At 34.6% G+C, this 20,744-nt stretch overlaps 1 protein-coding gene across 1 annotated transcript in view; it reads right to left on the reverse strand.

Annotated features, from left to right (window-relative positions):
• LOC150100283 (hsc70-interacting protein-like) overlaps window positions 1-20,744 on the reverse strand; it is a 192,199-nt gene that overhangs the window by 101,054 nt on the left and 70,401 nt on the right. The window contains exons 5-6 of the mRNA XM_090402327.1: window positions 19,901-19,971; window positions 10,189-10,255 (exon numbers count right to left, since the gene is read on the reverse strand). Of these exons, the coding sequence (XP_090258453.1) occupies window positions 10,189-10,255; window positions 19,901-19,971 (138 nt within the window). The remainder of the gene's footprint in view (window positions 1-10,188; window positions 10,256-19,900; window positions 19,972-20,744) is intronic.

Consider the following 20,744-nt stretch of genomic DNA (forward strand, 5'->3'; position numbering starts at 1 on the left):
AACACTTTCGAACTAATTATAACTTATAAGACAAGCTAAACAGAGTAATTACACATTGGGATATAAATCAAATGATAATAAGTTAAGCTAAATTCCTTCTAACAGTATTACTCGTAAGAGCAAACTATCAACCATTCTAATGTTACTGAGACACTAAATTCTACCTTTCATATCGCATCAAGTTAATCCTATCACATACAAGTTACAAAAAATCTCTTCTAAACAATTCTTCTTACTCACAAACGAGATTAACTTTCTGATTAGAGACTGTTCACACAGTTCCTTAGAATAAAGTTCTAAATTTCACAATCTGTTTACGATTGTGAAATTTGTAAACAATCTTCTTTCTTCTAATGAACATTCACACAAAATTAGAGCAATTACACCTTACCGACTTTTTTCCACGTCGTTCTGCACCACGTGTTTATCTGGATATTTCTCATCCATGTTTGGCTGTCTATACGCCAACGTAGGGGTTACGCTATCTTCATTCTTTCTGCAGGAAACGGACTCAAAATCTTTGCGTTTCAGGAACAACTCGATGGGGCTTTTCAGCGACGCCCTGATTCTGCTAGGACTGGAATTTTTTTACCTTCAGCTTTGCATAGAATCCAGCTTCGTTTCTTTACGAACGCTCGCTGCCTGACATCACAGACTCCACTCCCCCCCCCTTAAGCAAAACTGCCCACCAACTTCCGAACCACCCAACAGGAAAACAATACGACAAGAGAAAGCCCTGTGTTCCAGGCTCAACCCCCTTTTATACTCCTATAGAGCGCCCTCTTTTTCAGCCCCTTTTTGCACACGATCCTTACTAATTTCACCCTTTGGCTTATCCTTCGTTTCTACAACACTGATATACTCGGATTCATGGAATATATGGTTACATGATTTTCTGAATAAGCTATACCCGCCAGCGTTACGCTGTACGCATGTAGCTTTAGGCCTTCCAGGAATTAATACTTAACAGCTTTATGATGACTCACAATAGATTTTACATAGCTTAAGTAAGGCTTAAATTTAATTCACATTATCTTTCTTTTTTAAAACTACAAAATGAAATCTCAAATTAATCACAATAGCTTAAATATAAGGTGCTTAAATAAAGAATACAAATTTTTACATAAAGTGAGGAAGTTTCACTTTTAATTACAACTGATGTGCAGGTATTTCTCTATGTTTGCAATTTTCATATGTTAGACCCTAAATGAATGATTTCTTTCCAAGATTCCTTCACTTAGGATCTAACACCGCACTACGCTCGTTCCCCAAGAATTTACAGGCTAATGAAAATTCACAAAGAAAACGCACCACTCCGGCCAATTGTCGAAGATAGCCCGAATTATCATGTAGCCAAGAAATTAGTGGCAACACTCAAGGAGTTAGTAGGTCATTCCCCCTCCTATATCAGAAATACACAACACTTCATAAACATCAAAGACATTAGAAAAAGATGATTTATTAGTCAGTTTTGATGTCTCTGCCCCTTTTTACGAATGTCCCAATCAATGACACAATCCGTCTTTTACAGAACACATTCACTCCAGAAATCACGGCACTCTTTGCGCATGTATTACGTTCTGGTTATTTTGTATGGCAAAACGCTTTCTACCTACGAAAAGAAGGTACAGCCATGGGCTCGCCATTATCCCCTACTATTGCTAACTTTTATATGGAACATTTTGAGCAACATGCTCTAGATTCCTGTCTTTTAAAACCCAAAGTCAAGCTTAGATACGTTGACGATGTTTTTGCAATCTGGTCCCATGGCCCCTTGTCACATTCCTTAGCCACCTAAACAAACAACACAAAAGCATACAGTTCACAGAGATTGAGAAACAGAACACACTTCCATTCCTAGATACTCTTGTCGCATGTCTTCCTTCTGGCAATCTTTCCTTCACTATTTACTGGAAACCGACACATACTGGCCAATATATACACATAAACTCCTACCACCACCCAACACAAAAACTAGGTGTCATTAATACTCTAAAAAAACAGGGCTCTGAAGATCTGCTCCGGTGAACATGCACTGAAAGACGAATTTAAAGTTATCTGCAATACTTTTAAAAAAAAAATAGGTACAGCCAAAACACTATTAACAAAATTCTCTACAAGACCTCAATTAAAAACAAAGACAAACCAGACTACAATAAAACTATAACCATTTCGTACATTAAAGGGACAGGAGATAAAATAAACAGAATACTACAAAAATACAACCTGAAAGCCACCTTTGTTTAACTCCTGCAAAACTAAAAAGCTTACTCAACTCATCCAAAGACCCACTCCCTCCGGTGGCCCACTCTGGAGTATACCGTATTTATTGCACTTGTAACATACCATATATAGGGGAAACAGGACGCACAATTCCTATCAGACAAAAAGAACATAAATGACACATTAAATATAATAATTATGGTGAAGCTGGCCTTTCTGATCATGCCCTGTGAACACCTTACATAGAAATGACTGGAAAAGCACTAGTTGTCTACATCACACCAAAACATGGCATGGATGCAAATTCAAGGAAGCATGTGAGATTATTATCAACCACCCCAATCTGAACAATAATGATGGCCTAAAAATCCCAAACATATGGAAGGCACATATTCGATCCACAGAACCTTCCTCTCTAAGAGCAACTATAAACAGGACTGTAGAAAACCCAGGATCCTAAATCAAAAATAACAATTGTAATGCTAAAAATAGGACATCATTGTTACTAAAAGAAAGAATGTTTATCCATGTTATCATGAATAGAATTTAGCTTGATGTAATTTCTAAATAAATTTTTTTTTTCACTAGAGGTCATGCCAGTAGATTAACTTGTGATCGAATTCATTGTTTCTTTGTTCATCGTATGTAACTCAGCTTGTGCTTGTGTATTTGTATATAATCCAGATGATGATCTTAATATGAAGATCGAAACGTTTGGGATATTAAAAGAGTTATTTTTAAAGCGGTTGTAAAGTCTATAATTTCTAAAATGAATGCTGATCACTGTGCAACATTGAAAGGAATTTATATACCTACTAAGAGATAATTACTTAAGGCAGCATGTGATGAAGGGGACTAGAGGTGTGAGAGTACTGGACCTAGACAGAGGATCAGAAGGGGGGTATTCATAGCCAAGGTGACTGCATTACCTCCAATGAAAGTGACCATGTGGTCTTGACTTGGGAGATTGTACGACATGAGGAATATTCTGTCAAGAAGAGCTATATATGGAACTACAAGATAGGTGATTATGCTAAGCTTAGGAGGAAGCTTAAATCTGTGCCATGTCATAAAACATTGCAGAGTAAGGATGTTCGTGATGCATGGAAGATAAATTGCATACCTAATATAAGAAGGGTTCATCAGGTAGGAGTTAGATGGATAAGCAATATCATTAAGCACAAGCTGCAGAAGAAGAAAATCCTGTGGAGGATATATATAAAGGAAAGGTGACCAGCAAACACACGAACAGTACAAGGCCACTGCAAGAAAAATTACCATCATGGCCAAGGAAGACAAAATCAGATTATGAGAAAGAATGACTATGGTAGATCAACCTTAATAAGTGATGATGGTCACGAAGTGTAGAACCAGATAAAATAGTTGAGTTACTGAGTGACCACTTTGCAAGAGTATATCATCCAGTGAGGTTACTGCTTTAACATATGTGACAGACACTAATGTGGGAACAGAGGTCCCAAACTGAGGTCAATGTAAATACACCTGTGGGATTAGATGGGATATCAGCTAGGGTTTTGTGAGAATGCGCAAGGGAACTCGCACTGCCTCTGACTAAGCTCTTTAATTTAAGTCTCAGCTCTGGTAGGGTTCCAAGGGAGTGGAAAGAGGGCTAAATAATTCCCTTGCATAAGGGAGGTTCTAAGTCTGCAGTAGCAAATTATAGACCAATCAGTATCTCAGGTGTGGTGGCAAAAGTAGTGGAAAAACTGGTCAAAATAGAGTTAACAGCAGAGTTGGATAAAGGAAATGGCTACCCAATGATTCTGATGGATTTTGCAAAGGCTTTTGACAGAATACCACATGAAACTCTGTTATGCAAATTAGAACAAATAGGGATGGATATAACACTGGTTAAGTGGATAAGAGGGTGACTGCTGGACAGATATCAAAAAAATAGTTTATGGAGGGGCAGAATCAAAGTGAAAACAGGTAACCAGTAGTATGTTGCAAGGTTAGGTGCAGGGATCATTGCTATTTAATTTGTGCATAAATGATATAGGAAATAACCTGAATGGAAATACAGTAAAACCCCGACTTTATGTGAATCCGGAGTTAATCAGTTTCTTATATGTACACATTCCCGTCCCACCACTAGTCGTATCTTTCCGCCGCCGGCTGCATTCGCCAGTGTCGCACATGCTGTGAACAAGCACTGACGTGTTTTGCGTGGTCTCCATTCATACATGATTTTTATAGTCTACAAACCTTGCAATTATTATACAATAATCGCAAGGTTTGTAGATATACAAATCCCAAATTCCCCCATGATTAGAATACTGCACATACGTTTCAGGCAGAGCGCCTAAAATTTCAAATTTATAAATTTCAGCATTATCATAATAAACAGCAGCACCAACACCAAAACCACATACACACATAAAACCCAGCAAAGCAACCACTTCTAAATAGCAATGAACTCCTTGCTTTCACCATACTTTAGATGGCATGATTTTTCTAAAAATTCTCGACACTGTCAAGAAGAGAGCAATTCAACTCATACATGATTCTTCTCTTCCAGATTCATTTCAAACTCTATCTCACATATGCAAAATTTCAGCGTGTCTATTCTATAAGTACACCTAAACCTCTTTTTACGCAATAGATACGTTCCTAAAAATTAAGCATAAATAGAATTCGCATAAAAAGAACTACTGACTCCATAGAAAGAGTGAAGATTGGTTCCAAACCTGAAATATAAGCAAAATAATGAAAAAAAAAACAAACATTAAATTCGTTAGGATCATAAGATTTTTATTTACATTTCATGGAGAACACACATACATATAATGAATTTTAATAACTTTAAAAAAATAACATTCATTTCAGCTGTTTGCTAAGGATTCTATAAAAAAATTATGTTATTCGCTATCAGTTGCTGACAATAAACGCAAAAACTTTTGTTTTCGCGTTTATTGTATGATATTGTACAATAATACCATATCGCGACGATATGGTATTAGCGTCGTCGACTTCCACTTCAACTTGTGGAATTCTTCTTGTCATGTCTTGAACAAAATTACCACTGGTCTTGAACAAAAATACCAGTAGTTTTAGGCATGAACTTGGTTATTAATTGCTGTGTTGATGCTTTAGATAAGTTGCAATATAATTCTCTGTATGAAGACATTTAACAACTTAAACTCACGTGAAAACTCCCAAACATTCTTCATTTGGATCATGTCGGGCAAAATAATTGCCTAAATTACTGGCCAGTTTACGACCTTTAATTATATCAGCAGTAAAAGTGGGATTATCTTGATCATCATCATTAACGTCTTCACTTTCAGGAGTCTCAGAAACATATCCACTATTTTGTCTTTGCTAAGAGGTTTATCAATTAACAATTCTTCGATATCTGCCAACGTAAGATCATCGAATTGTTCTCTGCCAATTTCACATGCCAACTTATTATATTGGGGAATTCTGCAGTATGATTGAAGAGAACAGGAGCATTCTCTTTAACACATGCGGACCAAATAGTTTTCCAGCATGCATTCATAGTTTCTGGTCTCAATTCAGATAATGATAATCGAACTTGATCAATACAATCCATAATTGAAAATTTTTTCCACACATTAATAACTGACAGTGTTTCATCATCATTTAGCTTGTTCAAAACGTACTGATATGTTCGTCTGACATAATATGTTTTAAAAGTCACAATTATACCCTGATCTAGAGGTTATAGCAATGATGTGGTATTGGGCAGCAGAAAAAAAATTGCGCATTTGGGTGTTCTATGACAGGATGACTGGGTGCATTATCAAGAATCAAAAGCAATTTAAATTCGAGACCCTTGCCATTCAAATAGCGTCTAACTTCTGGCACAAAATGTTTGTGGAACACTCAGTGAAAATATCAATGGTCACCCAATGAACTGGCAATTTTTGAAAATCTACACATTTTGTTGGCTGTGGTCTTAATGATCGATTTATGAGCAGTGATTTTAACATCCGATCTCCTAAAGCGTTCGAACAAAATAGGAGTGTTATGCGATCCTTTGCTGCTTTGAACCCACCAACAGTTTTTTTGCATTTTTGATACGTAAGTTCTGTTTGGCATTTTTTTCCAGAAAAGGCCGGTTTCATTAATATTCCAAACTTGTTCATGAGTGTAACCCCCATCTTCAATTATTTTAGCAAGTTTTTGTGGAAATGCTTTAGCAGCTGTTTCATCAGCAGAAGCCATTTCACCTTTAATTTTTATATTATGAAGAGCAAGTCTTTTAACAAACTTAGCCAGCCAAGCATTGCTTGCATGAAATTCATATTTTTTTCTCGATTGAGATGAAGTATCTGGCTGCAGTTTTTTAATTTGTTCATAAAATCTCAATGCTGATTGTTTGATGGAATTTCCGTCAACTGGCATTCTTTTTTGTATGTTATCTTCTATCCACATCACTAAAGCTTTTTTGGCCTTTTCTAGAACATCTCTTGTGTATGATGATAATTTCGCACTCGATTTTGTACCAGAACATACCGCTTTTCTAATAGCCTCTTCATTTTTCTTTATAGATCTGACAGTTGATTCATGGACTCCAAAATGCTTACCCACAGCCATCGCACCTTCCTCAGTTTGAAGACGATCTAAAATTTGAATTTTTATATCCAAGGAAATCGCTTTCCTTTTTTCTTTGGTTATCGGCAACATCATGTGAGGGCTGGATTAAAATCTTCAGTTAATGAAATGAAAGTCTGAAAATTACATATAGCTTACCATTTATTATTTCTTGGCAAAATTATTAATTTTATAACGAGATTTTTATTTTGATTTCACTTAAAAAATGCAAATGCAAAATATATGGTAACTGTGTTGTCTACTTAAACACCAATTTCAAATGGTAAGAACTGCTTTTTTATGCGCAGTCAGTTATGTAATTCGGGGAATTTCCAATAAATGAAATTTGTAAGAATTTAGAATTTTCTTAATTGAAACGAGAATGCAATTCTACAAAATTCTCAGAATTTCCTTAAATTACGGATTTTTTCCTAACTTAGACTTCAGGTTGGTCACGTAAAAGTGAATAAAAATTGCATGAAAACAAAAATTATGTTTGATATCCCAATTTGCATAAAAAGAGGTTTAGGTGTAATTCAATGGCCATTAATCCACTGAACTAGTAACCATCATTCTTCTGCTTTCTGTTGCACTTGTTAACAAGAGCAGCAGTTGACCAGCATCCCTTTACTGTGCAAATGTAAACACAGTGAACCTGATTCTCCTCTTGGTGTTTTATTCTGTCTATCTCTTGAGTCTCATGTATTCCCAAACAACTACAACCTGTAACTCTTCAGAAAAATGTCAATAAACTTCTATCTCTGTCCTCACAAGCACCATGCACACAGCACTGATTAAATATCACAGCTCTTCCTTTCCCTGATCATTACTGGCTGAATATAAGATCGTATATTTGTTATTTAGAAGAATATTTTTTTTGTCTTCTTTGCTACTTAAGTCAAACTGGAACTGCTTTAATTATTCTGCCAATTCTATTTCTTTTCCATTCTTATTTGTAATGCCTATCTTGAATTATGATGAGTTTGTTCCAGTAGGTGACTTTTCACTGTTGGTCCAGGTTCTGATGAACAGCAGGTAAATGTCTTGTTTAGCTGAGTCATTCTCTAGCTAGAATGTCATTTCATCTTGTTGAACCCACAATGTCTTTTGGTTTAAGTCATTATAGAATAAAATTTGGTTACCAAATCCTAAACTGCTAGCCTATCCTTATTTGTTCCATATCAAGGTAGATTCCTACTAACAGGATGCACTATAAAGTGGGGACTGGACATTAGGGTGGAAGCTTGACCTGTTTTTTTTCGTACTGCTTAAAACATTATGCAGAGATCTCCTCTCAACTATCTATCTTTGACCCTTAAAGTATGTTATCTGATGGATTTATTATTATTTTTTATTAACCTTACAAACAAGAGATCACAAAACCTATATGTAATGTTTGTGAATGAAACCTATATGTAGTGTTTCATGAAGAGTTGGAGGTTGTATTCATTGGGAAAGATGGTAAATGGGAAGGTTGTACTAAGATAAGTGAAAAGAAGAGGGTGATAAGTTTGCAGGTGAACTGAGTATTGATGTTGACCAGCAGTTCATTACATTTTTCATATGATTAAAGGAAATAGGAGGAATTGTGGTGGCCAGTTTGGTTGAGCAGCATCCATGAAAATAACTACAAAAAACACATAATGCAGAGACAGAGAAGCTATAAGAGAGCACATGGAGGAAATTTGTAAGACAGTGGTCATCAATTAAGTGGAATGACTAATCTTCAGAATAGCAACGAGCATCCTTAACAAAGTTTTTGATAAACCATCTCCAGTATGACAACGTTATTCTAAGGTTGGGCAAATTTGGGATTTATCAAGTGTCAGGAATTGTGCAAGCAAATAATGTTTTGAATGGAAGAGGGTACTAAATGTTTTGGCAGATGATATAGCCATGGATGTGATAGATATAACAGAATCAATAGCTAATCGTATTACAAGAATGATTAGGGTAAAATTTGGATGGTCTGACTCAAGTCCTAACAGCCACAATATTATTAATAGCTGCTGGAAATATAGTTGACTATTACTGATGTGTCATTTTTATTCAACAAGACAGGCTTCAAAATTTAAAGACTTACCACTTAATGGAAAGGGTTGAATTGTTTTTCCTCAATTCCCCATCTAGCAGCATATCTACAGGTCATACATATCCTTCAACTTTTTTTGACCAAATTTGGGATACATTTCTTCCTTATGTAGCTTAAAATATTTTGTGAAAGTCACTTCCACTTGACTGAAGAAACTAAATTCAAAACAGTCAATTCTTTCAATGCTTAAAAATTATCTGAGAGTTTCACTACAACAGAAAATAATTTGAATATGTGATCCAAAAGTTCACAACTTCAAATCATCTTAACTATTTCCTCAAATATTTTATTTATTTCATTTACAAAAATGAGCGATATCTTTAAAAAAAAATCTTCTTGCATAAAAATTAGCCAAGTATACAGAACACAGATATGTGGCTGCAAATTAAAAGCATTTTATGACATTTTAATTAACAAGAATGTAGATTCCCTTCTAAATTTGAGTATTATTATAATAACAGCAACACCATGACCACATGCAGCCCAGCAAAGCAACCACTTCTAAACAGCAATCGACTCCTTGCTTTCACCACACTTTAGGTAGTATATGATTTTTCTATCATCACCATTGTCTGACCATAATCCTGTTTCTGGAAGCCTGAAGGGCTTGAAAAATATACCGTGTTTGGTTTCCAGAATAGGATTTTCAGATGCTATGAAAGAATCTTCAACACTTTCAAAATAGTCAAAAATTTTTCTTTTCAACTATCTTTTATATCTTATAATAGTATCCATTTCTGATTTGCATAGAACATTTCACTCCAGATTTCACAAAAGTTGTAGTAACACATGTTGCTGTCATTGAACACAGTCTTGAGGTAAAAGATGCACAATATCTGCTCTGCACTTTAGGGATAAAGAACAAATATGTTAGTGTTTCATCAAGAGTTGGAGGTTATATTCATTGGGATAAACAGTCAAGGGAAAAGTTGTATTAAGAATAAGCACGAAGAAGTGGGTGATAATACGTCCAAGGGCATTATTCATATGAACTTGTATCTGTAATTCCATTGCTGTTCTCAAAACTTGCTGAAATCCAAACAAATCTACTGGCATTAATTTTCAGATAAGCTTCTGACTCACCATGTTAGATGCTCATTCTTACTATCTCTATATGTGGAAATGTCTTCCTCCAGCATAGGTTTCAAGAAGCAAAATTGTATTAACAAAAAAGTTAATAACTATCTACCTAACCTTTCATTCATACAGCAGCACTCCATATAGGATCTAAACTTTTAATGAATGGGACTGCTACATAAAAAAATCTGGTGAATTTAAAGCTAATGAATGCTTACCGTCACTCACTGCTTCTGTGGCTTGTCCCCGTTTTTCATCACTTTCTTCTATCATTTCTTCAGTTACCTGAAATACATTACAATTATGCATACTACCTAAGTTTTAATACTCAAATCTACCAACCCAGTTGGTAGATTTCTTGAGTTAAGAGTTAAGAATGCAATTTAAATTTGAGAATATAAAGATAAAAATGGCAAAACAGAAGTAATATAATTCCACAATAAAAACTACAGTTACATAATTCATAACTGCTAAATTTCCCCATCCAATTCCATCTTATCTTCAGTTCAGTGTTAAGCTCAATGTATTGTAACAGACAAGTAATGGCAAATATTAACTTGTTCAATTATTTATCAATAGTAAACAATAATATTATAAAAATAGTAAACCTAGTCCAGCTCTGGACCAGGTACCACATCCCAAGCTTGATTCAATTCTTTAACCTGTATTAAGAAAAAAAAAATAACTTTATTCTGTACATTAATATTGTAATAATTATGAAGCTTCACTTGACGACAATCCACTCATGTGACAATCTTACTATGGCCAATGTCCATTTATATGATGCCAGATTTGTTCGAATGGCAGTTTTTGCAACACAGTGCTGACATGAATCAAATGATGCTCAGTATAAACTCATATTAACAACATCATTGCTCACTGCATATCTGTGTTTTGGTGTTTCACTGTGAATTATAAACTGCTATTTTAATGCAGTTAAATAACTGCATTAAACTATTATTATTATAACTATATTAAACTATTATAAAACAATATATAACTATTATTTTAATGTTGTTAATAATGACAGTTAAAACTGATGTTGCTTCCAGCAAAAAAAAGAAGACAAATCTGTTACATTACATATTAAAATTATTAAACACAGCTGTAATAACAGTGGTGTGAGGCTAAACTAGCCTCACACCACTGTTATTACAGCTGTTAAAAACAAAGTTTAGTTTAATCCTTTATCCAAGTGTAAGCAAACAAAGTTTGCGCATGAAGTATCTTCAGGACTGAGGCAACTCGTGGTAAAGGTAGACTAAGCTCTCATCACTTGTCTTAGTATCTCCCATAATGCAAAACACATCTCCTTGCGGACATGTATAATGCTATGCATTAAGAGAAGGACCACTGCCCATACCGGTTTCGACCTCTATTGAGGTCTTGTAAGTGGGAGCCAGACCCAGAAGTGGCGATACTAAGGTGGAAGTAATGGAGAAGTCATATTTACCTATACGAGTTGCCAAATGTGTCTCACTGAGACCTCAATAAAGGTCGAAACCGGTCTGGGTAGTGGCCCTTCCCATAATGCATAGCACATTATATATGTTTGCAAGGAGATGTGCTTTGCATTATGGGAGATACTAAGACAAGTGATGAAGCTTAGTCCATCTTTACCATGAGTTGCCTCAGTCCTGAAGATATTTGTTTGCTTGCACTTAGATAAAGGATTAAATTAAATTTATTATAGTCAAACCAAGTGAAAAAAACTTCCAACATCTTTTTCTATCATCATCAAATTCCTGCCATGTACCCTCAAGGGGTGTACAGGATATGATAGTACTACATGAAAAATTTACATCATTACTAACTTCCTATCTACAATTTTCCTCCAAATCAGTCTGTTACTTGTCAAGACTCCAACATTATCAGATCTTATATTTCTATCGTCTAAGGCACTTTGTACCGTATCAATCCACCTATATCTTGGTCTTCCTCTGGGTCGTTTTGCTGCCAACCTGGCAGAGAACACTTGTTTTGCTAATCTTTCTTCGCCCATTCTGTTTAAGTGACCATACCACCTGAGATTAGCTCTGCTAACGCATTCCTGGATGCTGACAATGTCAAGTTCTTTACTAATATCCTCGTTTTTAATATGATATTGCCATTGATGCCATCTGTTCATGCCTCTAATCTTTCTCAGGAATCTCATATCTGCAGTCTCTAGTCTTTGGTCAAGTGTTTTACTTCTGACTCAGATCCATAAGTTAAAACTGGTTTGAACACTGTCTTGTAAACAGTTAATTTAGTGTTCCGACTAATTTCTCTCTTATTCCATATGAATTTATTCAATTGGCTTCCTACCATACCAGTTTTGTTGATTCTGTTGTCTATTTCCATATTTAATTTACCATCTTCACTAAAAACGTGCTTAAGTAGCTGAAATGTTTTACTTGTTCCACAGGTTCTCCATTCACAACACAGTCGACATTTTCATTGATTCTAACATCTTTTTCTAATCCAGAGTAATTTAATAATAAGGTGAGACACCTATTGGCAACTCGTGTAGGTAAATACAACTTCTCCATTACTTCCACCTTAGTATCATCACCTCTGGGTCTGGCTCCCTCTGACAAGACCTCAATAAAAGTCGAAACCAGTATGAGTAGTGGCCCTTCCCTTAATGCATAGCATTCTACATGTCTGCAAGGAGATGTGCCTTGCATTATGAGAGATACTAAGACAAGTGATGAGAGCTTAGTTCACCTTTACCACGAGTTGCCTCAGACTTGAAGATACTTCAGGTGCAAACTTTGTTTGCTTACACTTGGAAACAGGATTAAACTAAATTTGTTATAGTCTAACCAAGTGAAAAAAAACTTCCAACATTAAAAACAAAGATAAAGCTCTATGTGAAGTAAAAAGTGCTACACTAATTAATAATACAGTTATAGTAAATGTGATTATTATATTATTATTTGGCAATAAGTAAATATTATTGCCAAAATGAAAATTTTTAATGGTGTACTTTGATGATCAAACTGGTTGGTATGTTTTCTTAGGCAAAACTATTCAGAATAACTTTTTTTTCGTTTGTGAAAATTATTCTAAATTTTTCCTTTTAAGTATCTAACATAACTAAATGTTATATTTACATCCATAACATGGGTTGCTTAAGGGTCAAAGCAAAATAACTGGGAGGAGACCTCAACTGCCTTTCAAGAATGCAGAGAACTGACTAGGGCTTCTGACCTAATGTCCAATCCTTTGCATGGTGTGCCCTGTTATCAGGTACCTACTGGGTTCTGAAACGAATGATGGGCTGGCAGTTTGGGACTTTGCTGACCAAATTGTACTCTCTATTGGTTTCATCCACAAATGCTTATGATGATACAACACGATGAGATTTCATGGAGGCTGGGACATCGCCCAGTTAAACAAGCTCCCCCCCAATGATTTTGTCAGGGAACCAGGGTGAACAGTGAAAAGTCAGCTACTGGAATGAGCTCCTACTCAACATCTAGAAGAAGAATAAACCCAACACCGGAAGAAATGATGATAGGAACCATCAATAAAAGGAATATTAATGGAAAGGAAGCCGAACTTACAGAAGAACTGGAAAAGTACCATGTGGACATAACTGGCATTACTGATACAAAGAAGACAAAAACAGGTGCGATCTTACTAAGTAATAAATATAGGATGTTATTTTCAGGCAATTGAGGAAAGGAAGGAGTAGCAGTAGCATTCAACACCAAACATGAAGATAAACTTCTGAACTGAAGACAGTTTCAAAGTAGTTATTTGGGCAAACTTCAAAATGGCGACACGAACAATGAAACTTCTTTGTGCTGTCCCACAGAATGTTCTTCCAAGGAAGAAGTGGAGGAATTTTTTGAGTCATTAGAACAAGTAGTTGACATAAAAAAAAAACAATGATCATGGTGAATTCCAACAGCACACAGAAACATTTTGGGAAAATTTGGAGAAAAGGACAAAGCTAATAATAACGGTAAGTATTGACTGGACTTCTGCTCAGGACATGGACTAGTACTAATTAGTAATACCATGTTTCAATATGAAGATGTGAACAAGTTCATATGGAGAGAAAACACAAGAAATAAGAAAGCCTCATTGACTACGTCATTGTTTAAAGTGATACCATAGGAATGGTTCAGGTTACAACAGTGTACAGAGGATTCGAAATTGAAAGTGACCCTTACTTAGCACTAAACAGGATAAAAATGGATATCACATTAAAAAGAACAGTGCATAAGAAAGTTTTAAAAAGAATTAAAGTTGAGCAGTGTTTACAAATAAATTGTAGACTCGACTATACAAACATTATTGAAGAAAAAATGAAACAAATTGAAAACAAGAACCGACCCTTGGAGTCTCAGTGGCAAACTCTAAGAAGACATTAAATGATTCAGCTAGGGAGGTATGTGGTGGAGTTGTCTGTAAGGATAGAAAAATAAGAACACCATGCTGGACACAAGAAGTTAAAGAAGCAGTCCTGGAAAAGAAGAAGAAAGCAAACCAAAAGTTTCTAGCAAATAAGTTGGTATATGCCCTAAAAGAAAACAGAGAAAATGTAAGAGAGCTAAGCAATATGCAAAAGTAGCTAAAGAAAAGTCATGGGAAGACTTTGGTAAGAACATAGAAAATAAATATCAGGAATGTGACAAAATGTTCTGGAGGCTATTGAAGAAGCTTAGAAATGGAGGACAGAATACTGTAAAAGGAATCAAAGATGATAACAATGACATGAAAACTGAAGATAAGGATATTCTAGATGTCTAGAGTAATTACTTTGAAAGACTGTTGAATGAACCAAGCAGTCACAGAATCATACTAGAAAATTTTCAAGAGGAATGCAAAGAGGAATGTGGGTTTTATGGTTATTTTTCTTGGCCTACATGCCCATACGTTTCTTTTTGCTCTTAGAAGGTATGGCTAGAAAAAACTTTGACTGACAAAGAGATCTTAAATGCACTGCTTGAAGACAATGACTTTAATGAGGATGAGTTGAGCTCTTCAGTAGCTAATACATCGTTTCCCAGTACACCTCATGCTCACAGCCAATCTAACGCTTTAACACAAATCCTAAAAGATGCGGATGCCACTGACACTGATTCAGAAAACGAGAATATTTTTAGTGAACATGACTAAGACAGTGAAATAGATGAAGACAACAAGAGAGAGATCAAGACAGTAGGTATTGGTATGTGTGACAGTACAATTATTGTCTCTGATGCCTTTTCAAAAAATTCAGGAAACTTCTGGTATGGTAAAAATAACTACATGCAATGGGCTAAAGATCCACCCACTAAAGGTTGTACCCAGGCTCACAATATATTATCTGTGGAAGACGGAAAACTAGAAGGACCAGCACAGGCTTTGATCTCTGCTGGTTACCTGCAAGTTTTTGATTTATATATAGATGAAGAAATAATAATAATAATAATAAAAAATCGTACACCACACCAATAAAAATAACACAGCTCCAGTCAAAGTATGCAATATTCATTACCCGGTATATGCTGAGGTTTATTGTGGCAAGACATCAGAACATCGAAGAAATGACTTGCTTCATCCAACTCAAGCTGTCTTGTGATTGATCTCTTCAGTTAAAGGATCAAACAGGAATATTACAGGGGATAATTGGCTTTTATCAATCGAGCTAGTCAAACAACTACCTGCTTGGAATTTGACTTATGTTGGTACAATGAAGGCAAATAAACATGAGATACCACGGGAGTTCCTCTCTAATAAGCACAGACCAGTGGAATCATCATTATTTGGATTTACATCTAAAACGACTAATAAATAATAACATTCTATAACAGTATAAAATCAGGTGTTGACACCTTAGATCAGTAGTGTACTTATTATTCTGTAGGAAGCGCCACCCAAAGTTGGCCAATGGTTATTTTCTATGTTATTCTGAATACTACAGGTGTCAACAGCAAGATTATACATGATTTACATCATGGGAAGCCAGAAAAGAGGACCCATTCCACCAACTAAGAACTACAACTGCAAAGATATTCAAACTGCCAATGCCTGAAAGGTCTGTAGATCCTCAATCAGTTTCCACAGATAAAACGAAAGTGATATAGTATATGCCCTTATAAAAAGGATCATAAAGCAGGTTCACATGTTGCAAAGCTTGTAAAATACCACTGTGCAATACCTGCACTCACAAATTTGTCCAAATTGTGTTGAAAGAATTTAAAAACATAGATTTAGTTCAAATATAAAAATCTTTTCTTTACATAGCATTTTATTAGCCTATCCAGCCCTTACAATAAACTTTTGTGACTTTTTATAAAAGGGTCAGTGTGAACCATGCGTAGTAATGGTGAAACTAAAACTTTGAGTAGCAATCAAGGGTTAACTCAGGTAAAAGCATTCATTGGGTATAATTTGTATCAACATCAGAATGGAAGAACATGTAACATGAGTCAATGCTCCACAGGACTGATTTTAATTGCTCTACAGCAAATCAAAACCAAGGTATACAATTCTTATATACCTTGGTCTGTGCAATGCTGTTGACAAAGATTTGTAGGTTTCCAACTCTTCTGTAAAAATTCCCAGTGCGAGCTTTTGTGTGTTCTAGATACACTTTTATAAAGGAAATAAAGGAACACACCTAAAGCAAAGCTGGCTCTTATTATCAATTAGTATTTTAAGATTGTCTGCCCAGTCATATTTTTGAGACAAAGTGTTTGTTGCCTGTGAACTTTCAGTTAGCACAATGCCAACTGTAGACTTGGAAATGCTTTAGTGCTTAAAACAGCACACAGACATCACCCTTCATGACATTCAACCATTATTCTCCTCTGAAACAATAATGACTTGCAAACCAACACTGATCTTCTTTATGGGATTAAAATTTTCATGCTGTATAGTCACATCCATTTTCCTGCAAATGGAAAGGCATTTCATGATCGTTGGTAGGGGAGTGTATAAACCATGTACAAACTTGTTATATGAATATGAAACTAATATTATCAATGGCTGAATGGTTATGTACCCGCCCTCCAACAAACAGGCTATGGGTTTGAATCTCGCCATGAGTATGGATGTTTGTGATTGTCTTTAGGTAAGAGATGAATATCACTGCCCACTGTGAGACCACTACCCCACTTATTGGAGGCCTGAAGTGGCTTGAAAAAGTTCCATATTTGGTCTCTAGAGCATGGTTTCTGGATTATTTAAAAATAAATAAAATTGATAAAAAATAGAAAAAATCCTTAGCACACCCATAGGTTTGCAAATAACCTTTCATGGGCGAGAGTAACATTAAAAAAAAAAAAAAAATGAAATGAGGATATAACTTTTGTCAGAAGAAACAGCGAGACAGAATTAGAAAGTATAATGGATATAATGATAAAGAAATCCCACATATGTATACACCTAAACCTCTTTTTTTTTTTTTTTTTTTTTTTTTTTTACGCAATAGATACGATCCTAAAAATTACATGTAAAAAGAACTACTGACTCCATAGAAAAAGTGAAGACTGGTTCCAAACCTGAAATATAAGCAAAATAATGAAAAAAACAAACATTAAATTCGTTAGGATCATAAGATTTTTATTTCATGGAGAACACACATACATATAATGAATTTTAATAACTTAAAAAAAAAACATATTCATTTCAGTTGTTTGCTAAGGATTCTATAAAAAAAATTACGTTATTCGCTATCAGTTTCTGATAATAAATGAAAGCTTTCATTTTCGTGAGACTGTAATATCACTAGAACTACTAGATATGGTATTATCGTCATCGACTTCAGCCTCAACTTGTGGAATTCTTCTTGTCATGTCTTGCACAAAAGTACCACTGGTTGTTTCAGTAGTTTTAGGCATAAGTCACAATATAATTCTCTGTATAAAGACATTAACAACTTAAGCTCACGTGAAAACTTCCCAGCACGTTCTTCATTTGGATCATGTCAGGCAAAATAACTGCCTAAATTAATTGCCACTTTAAGACCTTCTTTAATTATATCAGCAGTAAAAGTAGGATTATCTTGATCATTATCATTAACTTCTTTGCATTCAGGAGTCTCAGAAACAATCTCCACTATTTCATCTTCGCTAAGAGGTTTATCAATTAACAATTCTTCGATATCTGCCGATGCAAGATCATCGAATCCTTCTCCGCCAATTTCACATGCCAAACTTATTATACTGGGGAATTCTGCAGAATGATTGAAAAGAACAGGAGCATTCTCTTTAACACATGCGGGCCAAATAGTTTTCCAGCATGCATTAATAGTTTCTGGTCTCAATTCAGATAACGATAATCGAACCTGATCAATACAATCCATAATTGAAAATTTTTCCACACATTAATAACTGACAGTGTTTCATCATCATTTAGCTTGTTCAAAACGTACTGAAATGTTCGTCTGACATAATATGTTTTAAAAGTCACAATTATACCCTGATCTAGAGGTTGTAGCAATGATGTGGTATTGGGCAGCAGAAAAAAAAAATTGCACATTTGGGTGTTCTATGGCAGGATGACTGGGAGCATTATCAAGAATCAAAAGCACTTTAAATTCGAGACCCTTGTCATTCAAATAGCGTCTAACTTCTGGCACAAAATGTTTGTGGAACACTCAGTGAAAATATCAATGGTCACCCAAGCTTTTTTTTTGTTTGCCATCCAATGAACTGGCAATTTTTGAAAATCTACGCATTCCATTGGCCGTGGTCTTAATGATCGATTTATGAGGTGGTTTTAACATCCGATTTCCTAAAGTGTTCGAACAAAATAAGAGTGTTATGTGATCCTTTGCTGCTTTGAACTCAACAGTTTTTTGCATTTTTGATAAGCAAGTTCTGTTTGGCATTTTTTTCCAGAAAAGGCTGGTTTCATTAATATTCCAAACTTGTTCACGAGTGTAACCTCCATCTTCAATTATTTTAGCAAGTTTTTGTGGAAATGCTTTAGCAGCTGTTTCATCAGCAGAAGCCGTTTCACCTTTAATTTTTATATTATGAAGAGCAAGTCTTTTAACAAAACTTAGCCAGCCAAGCATTGCTTGCATGAAATTCATATTTTTTCCTCAATTGAGATGAAGTATCTGGCTGCAGTTTTTTAATCTGTTCATAAAATCTCAATGCCGATTGCTTGATGGAATTTCCGTCAACTGGCATTCTTTTCTGTACGTTATCTTCTATCCACATCGCTAAAGCTTTTTCGTCCTTTTCTAGAACATCTCGTGTATGATGATAATTTCGCACTCAATTTTGTACCAGAACATACCACTTTTTTAATAGCCTCTTCATTTTTCTTTATAGATCTGACAGTTGATTCATGGACTCCAAAATGCTTACCCACAGCCATCGCTCCTTCCCCAGTTTGAAGACTATCTAAAATTTGAATTTTTATATCCAAGGAAACGGCTTTTTTTTTTTTTTTTTTTGGTTATCAGCAACATCATGTGAGGGCTGGATTAAAATCTTCGGTTGATGAAATGAAAGTTTGAAAATTACATATAGCTTACCATTTATTATTTCTTGGCAAAATTATTAATTTTATAACACTATTTTTATTTTGATTTCACTTAAAAAATGCAAATGCAAAATATATGGTAACTGTGTTGTCTACTTAAACACCAATTTCAAATGGTAAGAACTGCTTTTTTATGCGCAGTCAGTTATGTAATTCGGGGAATTTCCAATAAATGAAATTTGTAAGAATTTAGAATTTTCTTAATTGAAACGAGAATGCAATTCTACAAAATTCTACGAATTTTCTTAAATTACGAATTTTTTCCTAACTTAGACTTTAGGTTGGTCGCATAAAAGTGAATAAAAATCACGTAAAAAAAATTATTTTTGATATCCCAATTTGTGTAAAAAAAATTCGCATAGAAAGAGGTTTAGGTGTACTTTGTTTAAAAGAAAAACTATAAATTTATTAAAGTATAAAACATATAATGAAACTACTGAATTCACTGACCTCTATACTATCATCTCCCATTGGCTGATCTGCATCAGTATCAGGACTAACAACTCCTGTTTCATCCAATTCTACAATAAAAAAAAAAGTTTACTGGAGATCATAAGTTTTTACTACTTATTTTGTAAATATTATAATGTAAGTTTTATTATAATATTATAATAATTATAATATTATATTATATTATATATTATAATAAATAAAATAATATATTAATTATAATATTATAATACCCCTTCATGAAGTATTTAAAAAATGCAAAGGATTGAGGAGAGTAACAAAAAGAACATTCATCCATAATATATATCTAAAATTCAATATTAACAGTAAAAGGTATGTTTATCATATTTTCCGTAAAACAAAATCATCTAAATTCATAACACTATACACAATAAGTTCCATGGTATCTGGTCACTCAATTTAGTAATTGGCTTCTATTTAAAATAATCTTGAAAGATGATCATACTGACAACAAGCTAGAAGGACATGTGATTTACTATATACAATTCTCTGCAGATTATATTGTAACAATAATGACATGTTAATAACATTCTTGAAGAACAACTTAAAGTTTGAATAATCACTCAGCAGATTTAGATATAGGAAAACACACAGACAATTATACTCCTAGATGTTAATACTCTTTGAAAGAGTAAAATTTTTTTTGGATAGAAGGATATGAGCTAGAGAAACATATCAGCATTCTACTTTTGATATGTAACATTAAAGTTAACTGAAATGTTTTACTTGTTCCACAGGTTCTCCATTCACAACACAGTTGACATTTTCAATGATTCTGCCTATTTTCATTGTCTTTGTCTTTTTATTGCTGACCTTCATACCA

This window comes from Typopeltis vanoorti, chromosome 13 (genome assembly GCF_054136105.1).
Source record: "Typopeltis vanoorti isolate ZY-2024b chromosome 13, IOZ_Tvanoo_1.0, whole genome shotgun sequence".
In the NCBI taxonomy this organism is placed as follows: domain Eukaryota; kingdom Metazoa; phylum Arthropoda; class Arachnida; order Uropygi; family Thelyphonidae; genus Typopeltis; species Typopeltis vanoorti.